The sequence below is a fragment of the Castor canadensis genome, chromosome 17 (genome assembly GCF_047511655.1).
Source record: "Castor canadensis chromosome 17, mCasCan1.hap1v2, whole genome shotgun sequence".
NCBI lineage: Eukaryota > Metazoa > Chordata > Mammalia > Rodentia > Castoridae > Castor > Castor canadensis.
In genome coordinates, this window is record NC_133402.1 from 14,346,230 (window position 1) to 14,367,708 (window position 21,479).

The following is a 21,479-nucleotide window of genomic DNA, read 5'->3' on the forward strand; positions in this document are numbered from 1 at the left end:
GAATGGAGAAAGATTTGGGACTCAAAGTGAGTAAGGAGGACACTGGAGTTACTTCCAAAGCAAGGTTCTACCTAACAAGAGATTCCTGAGATTTTATTCAGAGAACCTATATGTTATCCTATGGGAAGGCACACGTGGAGGTGTGTGCCTATCTGGGCATGCTCAGTTCAAGGTCACAGAGCAACGCTCAGAAGATGGTGGACATGGACACTTCTGGGCATGCTCAGTTCAGTGTTATAAGGTACTAAGTTTACCCTAGGTGGCCTAAAAGAACAAATCAGAGTGACTTAATGACCTTCACTGGTTCCTCTTAAGAATTCTCTAAAGAATTTTAGCTGAAACAAAAGTAAAAAGTGACTTTGAAGCTAAGTTAACAGTATTTTAAAGGGGCAGCATCTTTCTCCCCCATAAGAGTTCACCCCTAAAGGTTCCTGACTTGCCTAGTGGATAACAGCTGTGCCTAATAAAACTTTTATTTATGGATATTGAAGTATAAATTTCATATCATTTTTATATACCACAAAACATGAAACTCATATTGTTTTAATTTACCACAAAATCTTTCACTGATGAGTTAAATAAATTCTGTAACACCATATATTTGTATGATAGTTAAATTTTTAACCTGAAAACATTTTTTGAAATTTACACCTTGACACATGTAACAGACATTCTTGTGAGTCTTCCTTCATATCCGTCCCAAGTTCATTTGATTCTGATCCATTTTGAATGTGCAGTAGTTTGAATACCTCTTTTGTTACCTTGGCTTTTCCTCCCCCACATCAAGGTGCTTTCCTAAATAAAGGCAGATCTGTCCCTAAGAGAAATTCTGATCCCCACAAATTACCCCATACTGTTCTATAACTGGAGTTCTAGATCACAGGCCCAACTTTTGGGGCTCCCAACAAATCAGATCTGTACACTTGTCCCAACATGCCACATAAAGCAATGAGTAGTGGTGAACAATTTGCCTTGGCTGGCCTCGAACTGTGGTCCTCCAGATCTCAGCCTCCCAGGCATGAGCCACCAGCTCCCAGCTAGGTCTGTTCTTTTTTTTTTTTTTTTTTTTTTTCCAGTACTGGGGTTTGAACTCAGGGCCTCATGATTGCTAGGCAGGCATTCTACCACTTGAGCCACTCCACCAGCGTGGTCTGTTCATTCTTGAGCAGTTGATTCAATTCTTTATTGCTATAGTGATTGATCAGTCTTAGTTCCTGGTTCTGTTTCAGCTCCTGGACCCAGCTTAATTTTTGGTATATTTTAAAATTTCCCTGTCACCTTACCCTAGCTGTCCTGCCTTAGTCCCAGGCAAAGTGTAGCCTGGTTGATCCTTACCTCAGTTATGGTTCTGTGAGGGGTTCTGGAGAGCTTGTTGTCACTGTCATCACTTGAGGGGAGTGATTTGGTTCTCATGAGATTCTTACTCCTGCTCCTGGGTGCAGCCTCATCATTACAGGTGATGATTGGTCTCATTTTTTGGAGGCGGGAGGGTGTTTCTGCCTTTGAGGCTCTGTTGATCCTTTCCTTGGGGGTAGTTTCTGTCCCTTATCCTAAAGACATTTAGTGATCAGCCTTTCCATCCTGGAACTCAAGGTGACTGAAGGCGAGAGAGACTCAGAACGACAGAGACAGGTGTAACCTGGAGGCAGGGAGGCCAGGCTTTCCTCCTGCTTTTAGTTAACTCCTGGGCCCATGTAAGGAGCCAGTGCTTCTCAGCAAAAGCAGCTTCTTTTACACTTTATTGAGATGTTTTCCTAAATTAAGGTAGGTCTGTCCTCAGGAGAAATTCTTATGCCTAACCCCCCCTCCCCATTCTGTTATTACTGTGAGGTCCCTTTTGCAATGCCTGCCTCCATGAGTCTCCAGCTGGGTTGAGAGCCCATGCCTGGTATGGTGCTGACAGTGTGCTGGATGGCATGGTTGAGAGGTAATGAGCTAATGATGCTAAAAGTGGGTGAGGCACAGAGGGGCTCAAGGAGGAACCAGGGACACCGAGCTGCCAAGGGCTCCATGGAAGAGAGCAGAGGACATGGAGGATTTGAGGGCTCCTGCAGGGTTTCTCCCATCTTTTCCTGGCATGTGGGCTTATAGCACAGCTGGGGACTCGCCCCTGTGGGTGCATGGTATCATTAACACAGGCCAGTGTCCTCCAGAAGGCTTGGCTTTGACAGGTCCACGGTCTTTCTATTGTAAAGCAAGTAGCAGTGACTCCAGTGGGTGGAAGGCAAAGTATAGGTTCCTGCAGAGGGAAGTTCCCTGATGCCTGGTTGTTGTTTGACTCCATGGGGGGCAAGTGTTAATTAAATGGTCCCTAGGCTGTGGGCGGTGGGCATTTCCCAGCCTCAAAGCAAGTGGAAAATCTTTATTCCTTTCCCCCACCAATTCAGCAAGACAGCCAAGAATCTATGGCAGGTGTGGGGGGGTAGTGGGGGGGGTGGCTCAACTAAAGGTCTTTTTTTTCCTTCTCTTTGTTTTTTTTAATTGTTGTGCTGGGTGGGGGTACATTGTGACATTTACATATCAAATGTAAATATATCAAATATATCATAGTTGAATTCACCTCCTCCATCATTCTCCTTTACCTGACCCCCCCCCCCACATTCCTGGACTAGTTTCAACAGGTCTCATTTTTCCATTTACATGCACATGTACACGGTATTCGCACCATCTTCACCCTCCTGCACCCTTTCTCCTCCCACTGGTACCAACTCCTCCCCTACCTTCCCCCCACAGACAGGACCTGTTCTGCCTTCTTGTTCTCTGATTTTGTAAAAGGAAAAAAAATAGTCATATTTTTGTTTAAAAGTCATTTTTGTTTGTTTAAAAGAGCTACACAGGGAGTTTCCTTGTGATATTTGTATGCATTTATACATGTATATATGTATAATCACTCTAGCTGATTCATCCCCTCCATTTTTCTCCTTTCTACCTCAGTCTCCTTCTTATGGTGATTTCAACAGGTTTAAAAATTCTATATTGATTCTTGTGTAGGAAGAACATCAACTATATTCACTTTCTTAACTTCCTTCTTTTACCCTCCCTCTCTTGTATGTGGTCTCCCTTTAGCATGACCTGCTTTTTATAATATCGCTGTGTTTAGATTAGGTCTATATTCCACATATGAGCGAAAACATGCAGCCTTTGGCCTTCTGAACCTGGCTAACTTCACTTAAGATGATGTTCTCCAGTTCCAGTTCCACCTATTTACTTGCGAATGACAAAATTTCATTCCTCTTTGTGGCCGAATAAAATTCCATTGTGTATAGATACCACATTTCTTAATCTATTCGTCAGTGGTGGGGCATCTTGGCTGTTTCCATAACTTGGCTATTGTGAACAGTGCTGCGATAAACATGGGTGTGCAGGTGCCTTTGTTGTAACCTGACGCACATTCCTTTGGGTATATCCCTAGGAGTGCTATCACCGGATCATAAGGCAGATCTATTCTTAGCTTTCTGAGGAGCCTCCATACTGCTTTCCATAGTTCAATTGAAGGTCTTGGATTTGCTTTGAATCTGTACATAGACTATGTAGGTTTCCACTGACTGAACGTGCTGTCGTTTCTTGAAGTAGATGTTTATTTTAGCACAATGGTTCTCAACCTTTTTTATGCCCCTCCCCCTTGTGCCATAAGTGATGGAAGAGGCGGGCATTTGCTCTAGGTTGGATGTGGTTTATCCAGCAAGGGTTCATGTGTTGGAGGCTTGGTCCCCAGTCTGGCACTATTGGCAGGTGGTGGATGGAACCTTAAAGAGGTGGGGCCTAGTGGGAGGCAATCAGGTAATTGGGGGAATCACCCTTGGAAGGGATTAATGCTGGTCTTGCAAAGTGAGTTAGTGAAAAGAGCAAGACTGCTCTTTGAATCTTCTGGCTTCCTGTCTCACCATGTGATCTCTCCATCTCCCAGGTGCTCCCACCATGATGTAGTCTGTCATGTTGTGACCTGGCCACAGTGATCCTCACTAGAGGCTGAGCAGATGGTCCTACCAAATTTTGGACTTTCAGCCTCCCAAATTGTGAGCTAAATAAACTCTTTTTCATTATAACATGCTCTGCCTCAGGTGTTTTGTCATGAGAACAGAAAATGGACTAATACAACTTTTATAACACATTGCTCTGGAGATGAGAGTGACACGTAACACCCTGGAGTCTCTGCCCTCACTCTATCCTTTCCTTTTCCTTTTGGGAAAGCATATGGTGTGTAAATGAAAAGGAACTGCTGCTATTATTGGAGCAATTTTGAATTAAGTAAATCACTATCAGACTTTCTAGTTTAATTATTGTTACTATTACAAATCTTGGGACATGGCTCAAATCACATGTTTCTTTATTCCTGTCTAGTTGGAGAGAAAGAAAAATCTCTCTTCCAATCATGAAACTGAGAGCTTCCTTAACAAATAAGCCATTTGACCCTCTTGATTTTAAACTTATATATAGGGAAAAAAAAGTGTTCCAAGCAGCCCATCCTGGCTTTTGGAAATGGATGTGAGTGAGTCTTAGGTCTGGAAAAGTGAGGACATTCTGCTCTTGGTGTCCAGAGGAGAGGTGGGTGTTCTAGGCACAGGGTGTGACCAACACTGGGGAACTGCTCTAAGCCCAACCCTCCTGGCATGTGTGCATGGAGCTGAGTTCCATGCCACTATGGCTGAGGTCCTGGGAGAAGAGTGCCCAACTGAGCAGAGCCCCTGTAGGCAAAGTGTCCCTGGCCTCAACCTCATTCATTGTAGTGCCTGTCCAGTGCGTGAGCAGACAGCTGCCTTGATGCCAGGTCACAGCAGAGGAGTGTGTCTGGGTTCTGTCACCAGCAATCACACCATCTCGATGAGGCATTTGCTTATAGAACAACTCTGGACGCTGTTAGGGAAGATCTGGGTCCGCTGAGGATGAAACGTGCAAGGATTTTCTTAGAGGCAACACCAGTGTGAAAGAAAATAGGAAGACGTCAGGGAAGGCCAGATTACAAACAAGTCTGGTCCCCAATGAGAGAGGGAGGAGGTGGCCTTGAGTGTCCCGCAGTCTAAGTCAAGTTCAGCAAGGCCCCTGGGGCATCCTTGAGCCACAGTCCACCAGGACCAAGTCTGCCTGAGCACCTGGTCTTGCTCAATCATCGCCTGGGAGCACAGATGAAGGGATGAGCTTCTAACACAAAAGCTGGGACCCTCACGGGAGTAGTCATGTTTAGGTTATGTGCAAACACTACTGCATTTTATATAAGGAACTTGAGCACCTGTGAATTTTAGTATCTGCAGAGAGTTCTGGAGCCATCAAAATGTATAGTGTGTTATGTATGTATGCAAGTAAGTATGTATGTATATATGTGTGTATATATATATGTATATATATAGAGAGAGAGATACAGAGAGAGAGAGAAAGAGAGAGAGTTGGCTGGTTGGTTGCTTTTTTGAGATAGGGCCTCACTATGTAGTCAAGGCTGTCCTCAGACTCTCAATCCTCTGATCTCAGCTTCTCTATTGCTCGGATTACAGGAATGTGTTACAGTGCCTGGCTTAATGTTGTATTTTGATACACATAAACATTGTGAAGTGATTGCCACACCCAAACTATTTAACTTATCAATCATCTCACACATTGACCTTTTTATGTGAGAACACCTTGGGGATCTACTCTTTCGGTAAATTTCAAGTACATACGTGGTGTTATTAACCACAGTCACCATGTTGTAAATTGGGCCTCCAGAACTTATTCATCTTATTGCTGAGAGTTTGTACCCTTGACCAATGTCTCCTTATTCTCGCTACCCTCAGCCCCTTAGGTGATATTGACTTCCACCCTAGTGTGCCCCAGTAATGCTCCTCTCAGTAGGGCACAGCCAGTCATCCCATGCCAAAGTGACCTCTTCAGGGATGGCAGGGGACCTGAGCCAGGCAGTGTGATTTAACTCTGAATCCAGAACAACCTCCGCACTTTTGTCACTTGGACCAATAGACCCACCACCCCTTTTTATTTAGTAAGCCAGTTTGAGTTGGGTCTTTGTCACTGGGCCAAGTGACCACCCAGAATAATGAAGATTTTCTTTTTTGGGGGGAGGGATACTGGGGTTTGAACTTAGGGTCTCACGCTTGCTAAGCAGGCACTCTATCACTTGAGCCACTCCACCAGCCCTTTTCTGCAATAGGTTTTTTCGAGATAGGGTCTTGCAAACTATTTGCCCAGGGTTGACCTCAAACAGTGATCCTCCTGAGTAGCTAGGATTACAGACGTGAGTCACTGGCACCAGTATGAAAATGTTCTTGTTTAAACTCTTTGCCTGGAAGATTTACCTCCTACATGTGTTTTACATGTATTCGGTATCACCTCTACGCCAGAGAGAACTTCTAGATGACGCTGGGCCAAGCTCACTTCAGGAGGGCAAGAGGGGATCCATGAATGCCCAGGGATGGGATCTCCCAGACCAAGGGCAACTTCTGGCTGCAGATGTTCTGGGTCCACAACCTCAGAGCTATGATGGCAAGAAGCAGAGAGTCTGGGGGAGGATCTCTGTTCTGCAGTAGAAGGCACCCCACCCTGCCCTGGAGAAAAGTCCTCTCCACCAGGCCTAGCATTCACTCTGGTACCCCTTTCTGGCTAGTGCTTCACAGACCGCTGGCGAGTTTCCTTCTCTAAGGCTGGTCTTCAGGATGGGCAGAATGAACGTTACCCTGAGAGTCGGCCCAGTTCTTACTGGGTGCTCTTAGGATAATAAGTCACTGATCCATACCTCCCTCCACTAATCTGAACAAGAAGGAGCCAAGGGGAGTGGCAGTACAATGCTTGGGCCAGGAGCTCTGTGGACCTGGGTTTGAAACCTAGCTCCGTTACTTACTTGCTGTGTGACCTTGAAGAATTGTTCAACTTTTCGGAGTCTTGGTTTCACCCTGGCTGCACAATCCATAAGGGGGTGGAACTGAGGTTCAGACAAGGGCTGTCAAGCCCAGAGTTCCTGCTGTCGCCACTGCTGGATCAGTCCTGGAAGTAGGAATGATTAAGGCCATGTTAGGAAAGAGGAAATGGAATCTCAGAGAGGCTAAGGCATTTCCTGAAAGGACACAGAACTAGAAAGCAACAGGATCTGAATTCAAACCCAGGTCTAGACTCCTTTCACTGTCTGCACTTCTGTGTTTCTCCAGGCATAGCCTTGCTCTGATAGTCAGAAGTGCCATCCTGGGTTGGGTCTTGAATGACTGACTCTCCTCTCCTTGGCCTGCTGCCTTGCCTCAGGGTAGACCCAGGAAGGGCAGTTTGAGTGGATGGATAGCTCAGCTTGGGACTACCACCCCAACAGTGGTGTCCACATGGACCCAGAAGAGGAGGTCTGTGTGCATATGCGGTACTGACTCATCAGTGGGTACTTCTGGAGCAGGGCTTTTACAGGGTGCTGGGGAGACACCATGGGGACAGAGAAGCTGGAAACTTTTCAGCACCTTGGAGAGGGATCAGAGTTTGTTGAGGGGAGTGTTGGGGGCATAGCCATTATCTACAGTAGACAGGTCTTAAATGTTGAATGGTTCATTGTTCACCCTGATTTAGCTGAAAAGACATTAGAGGTAGAAGAATGAAAAAAAAAAACTTGCACAGAGACTAGTCAAAGGTGGTACTTCTGGGTTAGCTGATGCCCTCCAGCACATGGATAACATCCTGGCACCTCCATGTCCACCACTTCTGCATAGAGGTCCTCACTTCTAATTAATACAACTCCTTCTTGAGAGCTTCTGATGTGCAGTTTACTATTATTACTGTTGTTATTATTGGCAGGACTGGAGTTTGAACTCAGGGCCTTGCACTCACTAGGCAGGTGCTCTACTACTCGAGCCATGCCTCCATCGCTTGTTATGTGCACTTTACTTGTTTTACTCCATCATCCTGCAAAGCAGATATCATCATTCTGGAGCATGCACTCCTATGGGTCCGTGCAAATGCATTAGTGCTGGGATTCAAACCCAGGTGCCCCTCACTCCAGTACCCACCACCATCACTGCCATACCATAACTGTGAGTGGGAGCCACTCGCCACCTTTTTTTTCTTGGGTCCAAATTGTCCATTTTTCTTTTCTGTATGGAACTACTGTGTCCAACTGCAAGGAGAGCCCAGGTGAGAATTTGATTGCTGTTACAATAAATGTGCAAATTAACTGTGGAAAGAGCTACATCTTTGCAATGCCCAGGAACAAATGTCATTTCTCCATTTTTATGGGTTTTAGGAAAGTACCCTCCAAAGCACTAATGATTATGGACTTCAGTTTATATGGCAGTGCGTGACTTCAGAGAGAAATTGTGGTCATGGATGTGAGGAGTACTGCTCAGATCACCTTCAGAAGGACCAGCTGCAAGGAGCTCAGTTGATGGATGGCTCCACTCTCCTGCCTCTGTGATATCACCATGTAGTTTGTCAGGACACACTTCTTCCCCTTGGACTCACCACCACTGCATTCCAGAGAGGCCATGCCTCCTCCAGGCTGTGTCCAGTCAGGGATCAGCATGTCAGGACTGGCCCAGTCCTGCCCAGTGCAGGATTCCTGGACAGGCTTCCTTTGCTGGGGATCTCCCCATTACCCTAGCCAAGATGCACACAACCATACTGTGATCTGACGCTCTTCCTACTGAAGGATCTGAAGGTCCTTTGTCCTCCATCTTCTTTCACAGGTCTCAGACACATGTCTGAAGGCCTTCCCTGTCTCCATAACCCCCTTCTTTGTAGTCCTCCTGTTTCCCCTCAAAGTCTCTTGCACATTTAATCATGTTTTGATATCTGGTTTTTGGGGAAGTCAAGTCAAAATAGAGGCCTCCTCTAACCCTACTATGTGTTCCTATCATTTTCCCTTTCATGATATTTCTTACACGCTAACTGTGACATCTTGGCCTGTGATTTCCTCTGTATGCTGGATGGATAGCAGTGACCTGATACACATGTGAAAAGTTTGTTAAATAAAAATGGAATTTTGGTTGAAGCTTCCAAGGGAAGCACCTGGCTATGGCTTCCTCACCTGTTTATGATTGTGAAGGCCTGTCCAGATGTTACCTGGGAAACCAGGAGCACAGTTGTTCATGAGGACACATGTGAAGGCATTCTCCTCCCAGCTGGGAATGTAAGAAGCATAGTAGCACGTCACTCATTCTCTCTTTCGTAGGATGGAGTTGAAAATTGGAAGCAATCCCTGTGAACCTTTCTGGAACCAAGTAAATAGGGAATATGGTGCAACCCTGCTTTCTTTTTCTGTTTTCTTTCTTGATTGGGTCACCTGTATGCGATCATCCCCACATAGATATCTCTGGATTTGAACCATGCCAACTTAAAGAAGGACTTCAGCACTGCTACTGTTCCCTAAAATTCAAACCCATCACAAAAACGCTAGTAAACAAGGTGGAGTACATTGAAGATATTATGAAGAAAGACATACAGGAACACATTGCACTGTACACACCAAATAACTGAAAGTCTCCACTTGCCACTTTTGTTCTCTCTCAAAGGCCCTCCCTACCCTGCCAGTCCTTGCTTATCCCACTCTCCCATCTCCAAAGTCTTTTCTGCTTTCCTGGGAAATGCAGCTATAGGCTTGAACTTGCATAGATCCACTTGGCAAAACAAAGCCCCACAGTTAACAGCCCACTTTCCTTAGAAGGCATTGCTGTCTTCTTGTGTGTGGGGGAGTGATTTTAATCCTTTATTTTAAAGAGCTTATCACATAATTCACTCAATGAAATAACATAAGTGCAGGACCTTGACAACAATCCACTGCCAAAACAACCCATGAAGAAATAGTGATGGATAGATGGATGGATGGACTGACAGATGACAGATGGATGGAGAGATGGAGGTGGATGAATGGATGGGTGGTTGGAAGGGCAGATGGATGAACGGACAAACAGATTGGTGGATAGTTAAACAGACATGTGAGTCATGCCAGATGCTGTGCTTAGTGTTATAAATGCATGAACTCATTTCATCCTTGCACCAAGCAGGAACTGGGACAGACATTACTGGTTGTCCACTCCACAGCCATTCCTAATGCCTTTACCCATTGCTTACCTAAGAAACCAGACTTCATTCCCCTAGCTCCCTTTGTAGCTAACATTGGCCATAGTACCAAGCTTGGCCACTTACGTAGAAGGAAAGTTGCATAGGGCATCCTGAAAGCATTTCTCCCCTGATGAAAGGAAGGAGGTGAATGGAGAGGGCCTCAGTTTCCACCACTGTCCTTCTTCCTTGGGTGTAGCCAATATGTGGGCATGAAACTTGGAACTTCTGTTTGGGAGTCCCTGGAGGGAGGTCAAGGTAAGCACTTACCCAGTGCCCTGATATCAGTGATCCTGAAAAAGGTCAATTGCAGAGGTAAGAAGGGTGGACAAAGGATGTGACAGCAAGTAGATGAATGGTGGTAACACATGTCCCCAGCTGTTCACAGACCCAGATAGATCCACAGGAAAGTGATTCTCGTTACTGCCTTCCACATAGCATTAAGAAGTAAACTTCAGTATGTCAAAGAAGTCATTATAAAATAACAAATCAGCCCTAGACCTAACACCTAACCAATGACTCACTTTTAAACAGAATTATGCAGAAGCACCTTTCATGTCACAACAGTCTACAGACTCCCATTACCTTCTTCCAAATGACAACTCTAGAGGCGGCCACCTTGTCTAAAACACCCACCATCGGACTATCTCCTTTTTCCTTGACAACAAATCGAAGCACACTTATCTACACTGCTTAGTATTGTGTTTGTAGAAGACTGTGCTAACCCATTCAAGGAATCTGGCATCGAATCCTTCTCAACGCAGAGCTCTGGGAAGTTGCCTGCAGAGTTTCCTAACAGATACTATTGGAATGGAGAGGAAGGAGAGAAAGTGAGGCAAGCTTGTTTGTCCTAGAAAGATGACCTGACTTGGGAATGCCAAGAAAAACAGATCTCCTCCAGGCTCTTCAATTATAAGGAATGAATAGGACCACAGCTCTCACTGTGCAGCACTGGGTTACCAAGCACCGTGTGAGAACTTCAGCTATATTTACCTTGGAAGCACACACTTTTTAAATGCCAGCATGACCATTGTCACTTTCCAGTTGAGGGCAATTTGGCTTCGAGAATTTGTGCGACTTGGTCAAGGTCGCACAGGAAAGAAGTGACAGAGCTGGGACTGCCAACTCTAATGCCTTCAGTCAATGCTCACAAGATCTGCACGATGTTCTTCATTGGGAACACCTGAATCCTCATTTTTCTAAGCTTCCCAATCCTTCAAGCTCCTGATCCAGGACTGGTCCTGGGAAACTCTCAAAGAATAGCCTCTACTCAATTTCTTCATTATCTATGCTCCCCCACAGGCTGGCTAGTTGGCTTAGTGTCTCCATTTCTCAAAGTCTGGTCTCCCCAAATGGACCCCAAGGACCACACCAATAGACATCACACCTCATTTTTATTTGACATCTCTCTTGCCATTGGACCAGGCCCATTCCATCTTGGTACTCTGAGCCCATGTGTTTGTTCAAGATTTTCAGAGACAAAGCATTTTCCAGACAAGTGGTGTTTGACTTTGGCCCTGAGTAAGCAATGACACCCCCAAGCTCCTCCCTCACACATAGTTTGGGCTCTCCCATTTCAGCTGTTAAGTGTGCATTTTCAGCAATCACTTGGCTAAGCCGTCTAGTTATTTTAACACTATCACCATCTTTCTTCAACAGCATCTGTGTGGGCCACCATTTGCTATTTGATTGCATTTCTCCCATATCTGATCAAAATAACTGGAGAATGGAAAGAGCCAAGGTACCATTGCGAGGAATATGAAGCAGAGATAAAATGAACTTTATTCAAACAAGATAAGGATTGTTAGGGAAGATGAAAGTGTAAAAATCCTCAACCTCACTCAGATGTCCTATGCATAGGAACAGAATGTGGTTTGTTTTTTATCATGAAGAAGAACAGAATGAGAAAGCATGAAGAAAACACCACACAGAACTGGGTGGGTCTCAATGACCAGATGAAGTCAGGGGTTTTGCTACTTAGCTTTGTGAGAACTGAACCCTATTTGTAACAGGTGTGTGTGTTGTTCACATTCCACATCTCTATGTGTTTTCAGGAAAGGATTATATGACAAAGTGTGTGTGGTGATCTGTGTAAGAGAGGGAAGGAGAGAATGAGGAAAGAGGGATGCCAGGAGCGGAGAAAAGAGGAAGAAAGTAAAGTCATGGCAGGAAAGAATAGGAGGTGGGTGAGGAATCGCTGGAACCCTTTGCATTTGCCTGGAGTTCTCTTAATGCCCAGTAACCAAGGTACAATGAGGTAGGCAGAGCTGTCTTCCCTGTGGATTGGCTAAAGTAAAATCTTGATTTAGAATCACTTGATTCTACGGGATTATTTCTCACTTTTTTCTACATGCTGGAAATTCTTTTGTTTTGGCAGTACATAGGATTTGAACTCAGGGCTTTGTGCTTGCAAGGCAGGCGCTCAACTACTTAAGCCACACCTCTAGCCCTTTTTGCTCTGGTTATTTTGTAGAGATAGTCTTGCCTTTTGCATAGGCCAGTCTGGACCCTTATCCTCCTATTTTATGTTTCTCCTCATAGCTGGGATGACAGGCGTGCACCACCACACCCAGCTTTTTTCCATTGAGATGGGTCTTGAGAACAATTTTTTTGTGTGTGTGTGGTACTGGGGATGGAACCCAGAGCCTTGTGCATGCTAGGCAAACATGCAAGCACTGAGCTATATCCCCAGCCTGAGAACTAATTTTTTTTGAACCTTGATCCTCCACCTCTCAGCCTCCCAAGTAGCTAGGATTACAGGCGTGAGCCGCCGTGCCTGGCTTAGGCTGAGGATTCTTTAACTTCTTTCCTCCATCTTCATAAGTGCCAGTCCTGTGCTGTGCTCTGCTCTATGTCAGAGTTCATCCCTGAAGAGTGTCCTCTCCCAGGTTTCCATGTCTGCTGGCTTCCAGTGAATGGGAGGCACTGGAGAACCCTGAAGGCTGGATGGAGGGAGAAGCCAGGAGATTTCTTTCCCTCTTTGCTTGGGAGCAATGGCAGGTGGCCTTTCCTCATTTGCCCCAGCACCCACAGGTGCAGTCAGCCCTGCCTCAGCTTAGGGCTGGATTTGACTTTCTGCTTTGTGCATCTCTGGTTTGCCTCACTGCCAGCATGGGGGAGGGGATGGCATAGCAGAGAGATAAAACTTAAAAATTTAAGCATGAAAAATGTCACATAGCACTGGGAGTGAAGTAGCCAACAGAGTTACATGTAGCCATATATGGGTTAAACCTTGCTTTTTGCTTCTGTACCCTGCTTGCAAGGGTATAGGTGAGACCCCTTTGTTCTCAGGTCTCAGCCTTTGAAATGTGAATCTGATGAGCCACTGCTGGTATGCTAATAAACATTGCTTCCCGAAAAGCCTTGGTGTCCTGTGTCTCTGTTCAAGATTCCTGTAACATTTATGGGGCTCATCCCGGATTCAGAGGTATTTTCACCTCCTTGTCCCCGGCTTGTCAGGAGAGAGTCCCACCAGGCACTAGTGGACCTGTTGATCTGACAGAGGAACACTCCCAGTGTCCTGGAGAGCAAGTCTCGGTTGCACAAAGGAATCCCGAGAAGGCTGGGGAACCAACTGGGAGCCCCACCCATTAGACTGGTAAGAACCTGGGTTCAAATAATAGGCCTGTCTTTAAGAGGCAGAGAGGAGACTGATCACTTTCCAGGGCCCCCTAGTAATCCTATCTGGGTCGAAACCAGGTCTCTCAGGTTTAGGGAGTAAGGTGAAAGTGTGTGAGACACCTCCTGGAGGTTAAGCTTTTCCTGGGAAACAGCCACAACCAAGGTTAAGGGACAGATAACAAAAAATTAAGTTCCAAAGAGGGAGACTCACAAGAGAACAGATGCATCATCCACCATTCCACCAGATAGCCCTCTGGGTATAATTTTAAAGTTTTTTCTTTTTTTTTTTTTGAGAATGCACTCTAATTGTGTGTGTGTGTGTGTGTGTGTGTGTGTGTGAGAGTGTGTCAATTTGTTTAAAGCATTGAGCAAAATTTAATTTGCTCCTGAAATTCCAGCTCATCCTATGTGTGCTTAAGGTGACACTTTTTTTCTGGCATGCTTAATTTATAAAACTTTGTGTGTGTGTGTGTGTGTGTGTGTGTGTGTGTGTGTGTGTAAGCATCTTCAAAATGGTTCTTCAACTACTGCTAAAGGTTAATGTGGTATTCAATGTAACAAAAAAACAGGGCATTTGTTCTAAAGATCTCTGTTATAAACTGTTTAAGCTTTTTACATACGAATTTGTAAACATCTGGTTTACAGATGGTTCTTATTATAGAGTCAATGCAAAAACTTATTACTCTATGCTACTTTTAAGAAAACTGCTTTGCAAACTTATTTCAGTCAGGTCTCACTAGGATGCAGGCATTCAGGAGTTAACACTGATGCAGACCAGAGGGGAAAAAAAAGGAAAGGGGGTCCACAGCCTCTAGCAGGAATCTTAAAATTTGGGTAGTTAAAAAATGACCTTAGCCTGTTTCATTCTGTCATAAATAAAATCTGGGATTTAACTGGCTCTTACAATACTTGGGTCTATTAACAAATGGGCTTTCTATAAATTGTTTTTATATAAAAAATAATTTTAAGGTTGCTTTCTTTCTGGTTTTTTCATACAAATATAAGGCTCTAAGTTAAAAGGGTTTATGAGTTATTTTCAACAAGTAACAAAGATATATAAGGTATTAAAGATAATGGTTTTTAAAAGTAAAAGGTTAAAAAATACTTCTAAATAAAAAAAAGATAAAGACAAGCTCCCTCAGAAGATACAAAATAATTTGTCACAGAGGTACAAAGTAAGTTGTTATAAAAAGATGGAGCTTATAAATGCTTATGTAAGTGAGTTGACTAAAATTCAGTTACATTAAAGGTTTTGTAAGGTCAAAATTTAATGTACAGGTGTTAAACTAAAACTTAATTCTCTAAGCTCATGATAATAAGCCTATCTTAAAAATATTATATTGTTCTTGATAACATTTACAAAAAAACTGTCTTAAAATGGTTTTTGTTTTGTCAAGATAACTGTCAGGAATTTTTGGTGCTACAGGTTAATCCACAAATTTTCAAGACAACAAGAGTTTATTAAAACACAGAGAGGCAAGAGGCAGCTGAGCACAGGGAGTGCTGCTGCACTGATAAGAGGGTTGAGACAAATTTACTTATGTAAAGCAAAGTAAAAACAAAAAACAAAGCCAAAGTACACTCTACAGATAGGATAAAGAAATAAAAACTCAAAAAGGAGCACTACACTGGATGTCATGACCTCCAGTTTTTATTGGAATCTACAGAGTGGGGTATTAGTCCTATTCCTTCCACATGGCAGGTGGAGGGAAATTTTTAGCCTGGGATGCCAGATTGGGCCTGTTATTTTAGAGGGCATCCATTGACTACAGGTTGATGAGATCCTGCTGTATGTCATGAGCCATTTGTTAATCTCAACAATCTGGGATGTGATCCCTTATCAACATCTGAGCCATGATTCTTGGCCACTGTGTCTCTTATCTCCACACTTAGTCCCCATAAATATTTACTTGTGTTCTCTGGTGATTTTTGTTGGGGTTTTGACCACTAAGGTAACTGAGTCATGTTCATTTAAGAGTTGGTTTATGTAAAATTTTCTAGATGACCTTATGGTTAAACTACTGTTGTCTTGGGTGGTTCTAATACAGTTGATATCCTATATGTGTTTGTGACTGGGCTATTTGAGTTTACTAAAACTGTTCTTCCCCTTACAACTGATAAAAATCTAAGGTTTTACTTCAAAGACAACTAAATTAATATGTATATATAACCTCTACAGAGCTGTGATGCTATTGCTGGTTCCTGTGTATTAAATGTATTTGTTTTTCGAGTATATCAAGCCTTCTAAAATACAAAATTTAGATAAACACAGTAACAAAAAGTTAGTGGTACTGATATACTGTTCTATTAGTTGCTAAATTGTTCATCAAAATTTTAACTATGGCTCATTAAAGTTTTTGTCATTATAGTTCTGATCCTTCTGGGGCATTTACAATCAAGTCCATAAAAAATGACTCTAATGAGTACTTATGTGTCAACCAGGTTAGTTTTTTAGATGTCTGTTTTTGTTGGATTTTGTTTTGTATTGTCCTTCTCTAGAAGCCTGCTGCCTAAGAGCCACTCCTTCTAAGCCTCTTTGTTGCTTAAATTTGGTCAAAAGGGTCTAGTTGGCACTGACTCCCACCTGATCTGCTCTTTATTTCCCCCCGATGTGGGACCAAAACCAACCAAACAAAAATCCAGGAAAGAGAAAATCCTCATGATGAGAGAAGAAAACGACCAATCAAAAAAGATCTTCAGTCTACAAGCCATACCACCCTGAACACGCCCAATCTCATCTGGTCTCAAAAGCTAAACAGGGTTGAGCCTGGTTAGTACTTGGATAGGAGACAAATTTTCAGACTCTTCTGCTCAGAGACAAACAGTATGGAGACAAGGGGGGAATGCCATCAAAGTTCCAATGGAGTCACTGGTGCCAGACCTCTCAAAATAACCAAGGCCGAGAGGATTGAGAAAATGGTTCTTATACATGTGTGCCTATCTGGCATTAAAGCCCTTCCAGACACAAACTCATATTTTTAGACAGGGTTTTCTACTAAAATACAGTCAGATGACTATTTTTACTGGCTCTAAACATGTCCTTAGATACTTAAAGATGGCGGTTTTAACATTTTTTAAACAACACGTTTTCTTGGACATATATACTGATAATATATTGCTGCCATGGTAATTCTACTCAGTTTAAAAAAAAAAAGAACACACTGTCTGGGTAAAAGAATAAAATGTCCAACCATTAAAACCCCATTAAAGGGGCCCTTTTGTTGTTGTCTTGTCTGTCCCCACTACAGTTAAAGTAGCAGAAATTGCTCCCTGGATCCACCACAGCTGAGTAAAGCCAGCTTCTTGAGAGTGGGAGTGCGTCCCTGACTCGGCTCAGAATGCACAATTACCTTCCAGAACACCTGCACCCTTCCTCGGCAGGACCCCGCTTCCCAGGAAACAACGGCAGACCGTGAACAACGGGACACCAGCCCTGCTCTAGTCATGCTGGAAGCTGACTAGTCTATGCTCAGAGGAAGCTCGAACATGGGACGCACCCCCGCTCGCCTCTACACACTTGGACTCTTACCTTTTGGGTTGGCCCTTGTCAGGATTCCCCCATGTATCAAATGTAATAAGAGAGCCGTTGCTGGGACCTCTGGGCAGCCATACTGGTATCACACACTCATCAACAGGTCAGGTGTTACATCGGCTCATACACTCCCCAGGTTTGTGAGGTTGCTCGTAAGCGACACTGAAAGTCCCAGAGTAAAGAAAACAGTGCAGACTGCATTCGTCATGGAAAGTGGGGTGACGCTTCTTGTCTTGGGAGCATGTCTGATGTTACCCTGCCTGGTTCCCTGGTATTGTGGTCCATCAGGACCATTATGGAGGCCACTATAGAGAAAAACATCTGCCCATGTAATGATGCCATGAAAATACAAACCACTAGATCAAGATGATGCTCTTTGACCCCAGGTGAGGCCAAGCATCAAAGGGGAGAATGATGTAGCAGGGAGGAGGATCAAAACAAAAAAAAGAAACAAACAAGTCTGTGTTCTGATAATGGAGCAGGGGAGAGGAGATGGCACAGTAGAGAGATAAAACTTAAAAATCTAAACATGAAGAAGGTCACATAGCACTGGGGGGTGAAGTAGCCAACAGAGTTACATGTAACCATATATGGGTTAACACTTGCCTTTTGTTTCTGGAACGTGCTTGCAAGGGTATCTAAGGTGAGACCCCTTTGTTCTCATGGCTCAGCCTTTGGATGTGAATCCACTAATAAATATTGCTTCCCCAAACGCCTTGGTGTCCCATGTCTCTGTTCGAGATTCCTGTAACATCATCACCTCCTCTTTAGGTTCTGAGCTCCATCAGTTGTGCATGTATTAAATCCCTGTATTAAATTCTTCATTTTAAATGCTTGTAGCAGTCTCTGTCTTCCCAGTTGGACCATGCCTATCTCAGTGTATTCTTCCCCATGGAGAGCACAGTGGGTGTTCAAGACAATCTGTTGGAACCCATTGGTGGATGCTGAGATTTGAGTATCCCTTCCACTCATGTTGAGATTTAATTGCCATGGTAACAGTGTTAACAGGTGGGACTTTTAAGAGGTGATTAGGTCATGAAGGCTCTGCTTCATGACTGGATTAATGCAGTTGTCATGGGAGTGGGTCCTGATAAAAAGGATGAGTTCAGCCTCATTTCCTCTCTCCTTCTCATGGACTCTGACTCCCACCATGGGATGACACAGCACAGGAGCCCTTTCCAGATGCTCTTGGACTTCTCAGCCTCTGGAACTGAGTGAAATGTTCCTTATTAATCATCCAGTCTCAGGTATTCTGTGACACCCTGTGGACTAGGAGGGTTGGTTTGAGATTTATTTTGAAACAATGTTAAAGGGCTCTTTCTTTATTCTTAACAACACACAGGGAGTCTAAAATATGCAGAGCCAACCCTTTTCTAGCTTAAAGTCTCTGAGACTGTTGAAGAACAGAGGTGAGATTATGAATTGGTAGTTTGAGAGCCAACGGGATGTATGCACGTGCTCTGAAGGACCCACAAGTCAGCAGGAAGTCCGAGGTGCAAACAGGTCATTAAGTAGCCATGGGGGAAGGGCTCACAGGAAGTCAGAGCTCACCAGGAAAAGAGGCAGTCAGAGCTGCCTTGTAGGATGAGTAGGTATCTTGCCTGGAGTAGTGGGGATGGGAATTAGGGAACAGAATGTGCAAAATTCCAGAGGAATGAAATGGCTGGACCAGACTGGAGAATGATGAAATGGTCAGTGTTGCTGGCCTTAGGAAAAAGATGGGGGGATTGTGGAAAGAGGCTTGTGTGTATATGGTGCAGGGAGGGGTTGGAATTTGACTCTCAGTTTCAAAGCTCAGTTCCTGGCCAGAGTGGTAGATCGCAAGCTTAGCATACACAATGCCCAACTCAATCCCCAGCACCCAAACCAACCAACAACCCCCCCCCAAAAATCCAGTGTCTCAACGTAATAGTTGAGTAACTGTGAGCAAGGTGCTTACCTTTTTCAGAACTTTGAGTTCTTTATCTATAAAATGAGGATGTCTACTTAGCACGGGTTGGGTGAGCAGTCACGTGATGATGTCATTCCTTAGGTCATAGCTCATATGCACATCATGCCTGCTGTATCCCCAGGTCCAGCACTCTGGTGCACAGCAGAGCACAGCCCAAGGTTGGCACTTTGAAGATGGATCTCCAGCCATGATCTTTGCTACTGGTGCTAAATGTTCTGCCCTCTGCTGCCAGTGAGAAACTGGGCTGGATGAAAAGCAGGTTCAATGACTGAAAAGCCAGATGCAGAGGGAGGCGCCATTCTCCAGGCCCTTCCCCAGGGTGCTTGGTTGGGCCACGGAGGACCAAGGAGCCATCTTCTGCAGATGGAGGCCAGCTTGGTGGACTTCCTGTGGATAGAGAACTTGGGGTACTGGAGGTTGGCCTCTGCCCAGGTCTTGTTGGGAGGGAAGAATCTGTAGCAGTGGGCTTTGAACCCATCCAGGACAGAGGACACAGGGACACCAGTTGGGGGTGGGGGAATGACTCTGGCAGGGCTGGGGGCAGAGAGACAACAGACCAAATGGAAGGCTGTTGGTGCTTATTTTTTAAAAATTATGTTATTAGCGTATAACAGTTGTATGGGGGATACACTGTGATATTTACATATGTGCTTGCAATGTATCTTAGCTAGATTTACCCCTTCCATCCTTCTCCCTCTTCCTCCCTCCCCCCTTCTTAGAACAATTTCAACAGATTTCATTCTTCTATTTTCACATATAGTTACAAAATACATCCACCATATTTACCCTCATTTACCCTTGAGCCCACCCCCCTGCCCACTCCCCTCTCTGTGGAGAGCAGTGTATGAGAAGCCTATGAGACCTTGACATAAGCACAGCTATGCCCGATAATCTGCAGGCTGGGATGGGCACAGCCCCAGCTGCAGAAGAGGGCGAGGGCAGAATGCAGCACAGCTGCTTTTCCTAAGATGTTGATGTGCAGAGAGTAGTGATTGCAGGTTCCTCCTGTTCCTGATAACCACAATGTCATGCCCCCACCCCGTCCCCCAGAACTGTTGCTCCACCTCCTTGTTTGGCATTGTATATAATAAACTCGCTGGAGGTGGATGAAGCTGTTGTGTATCTCCATCTGAGCGCCCAGACCACCTGACCCCAGCTTTCGGCATGTTTGCCTTCTGTCCTTTCTTAATCTCCTGTCACTCCCAGTTAGGTTTCTAGGATGAGCTTGCAGAGGCAGCAAGACATCCCTGGAAAAGGCTTGCTTTTCCCTCTGGCCTTCAATTTTTTTTTTTTTTTTGTGATGCTGCGGCTTGAACTCAGGGCCTATAACTTGAGCCACTCCACTATCCCTTTTTTTGTGAAGGGTTTAGATAGGGTCTCACAAACTTGCCCAGGCTGGTTGCAAATCGTGATCCTCCTGATTTCTGCCTCTTGAGTAGCTAGGATTACAAGGTGTGAGCCACTGGTGCCCTGCTGGCCTTCATTTCATTTTTTTAAGTGTATATCAATAGTCCAAGGAGGGTTCACCTTGGTACTTCAGGCCTGTATATATCATGCTTTAATCAGATTAACCTTCTCCCCCTGTTACTTACCCTTTCTCCATCACCATGCTCCCTAGTGGTCAGCACTTTACTGTACAGTGCATTACATTATATTCATATATAGATGGGTTGTTCCAATATTTTTCATTCTCTGACATTTTTTTCTCTTTCCTACCTATAGTAAGTCAGACAGACTCACTAATACAGTTTTGTTCTCTCTCACTATTTATATGTATGTGTGTATATATATATATATATATATCATATATGTATCTGTGTACACATTGAACTTATAGGTCTAGATTCCACATGTGAGAGGAAACATGTGACCTTTGACTTTTTGAATCTGGCTTACTCTGCTTAAAATGAAGTTCTCTGGTTCCATCCATTTTCCTGCAAACAACATAATTTCATTCTTCTTTATGGCTGAATAATACTCCATTGTGTAAATATACCACATTTTCTTAATCCATTCATCAACTTAGCTTATTACATGTTTTTAAGAACGAAAGCAAAACAAGTCTATTATGATTAATGCAATTCTACACCTGAGGTCCAAAAAGCACACACACGCCTCTGAAGTTTTCAAACTAATAAAAGTAATATATGCTTGACCTATTTGGAAATCGGTAATACTTTCCCTCAAGTCCTGTTTATGTGCAGTGATGGTTTTTAACAAAATTGTGATTCTGTTGTGCTCTACACACCTGATTGTATTTTTGTTCCTGGAGATTAAAGAGTATTAGCATTTCCCCATATCATGGGACAATTTTGTAAACATTGTTTTAAATAACTCTTGAACACTGTCTTGAGTGGCCCTCCT

General features: G+C 44.0%; 1 protein-coding gene across 1 annotated transcript; it reads right to left on the reverse strand.

Moving 5' to 3' along the window:
* Positions 1 to 8,672: 8,672 nt before the first annotated feature.
* Positions 8,673 to 20,281, reverse strand: Clec19a (C-type lectin domain containing 19A). The gene is given in 4 exon segments (XM_074060261.1): positions 8,673 to 9,082; positions 19,481 to 19,590; positions 19,593 to 19,692; positions 20,267 to 20,281. Coding segments are annotated over 4 exon segments (342 nt in total). The 3' UTR covers positions 8,673 to 8,965.
* Between the last annotated feature and the right edge of the window lie 1,198 nt (positions 20,282 to 21,479).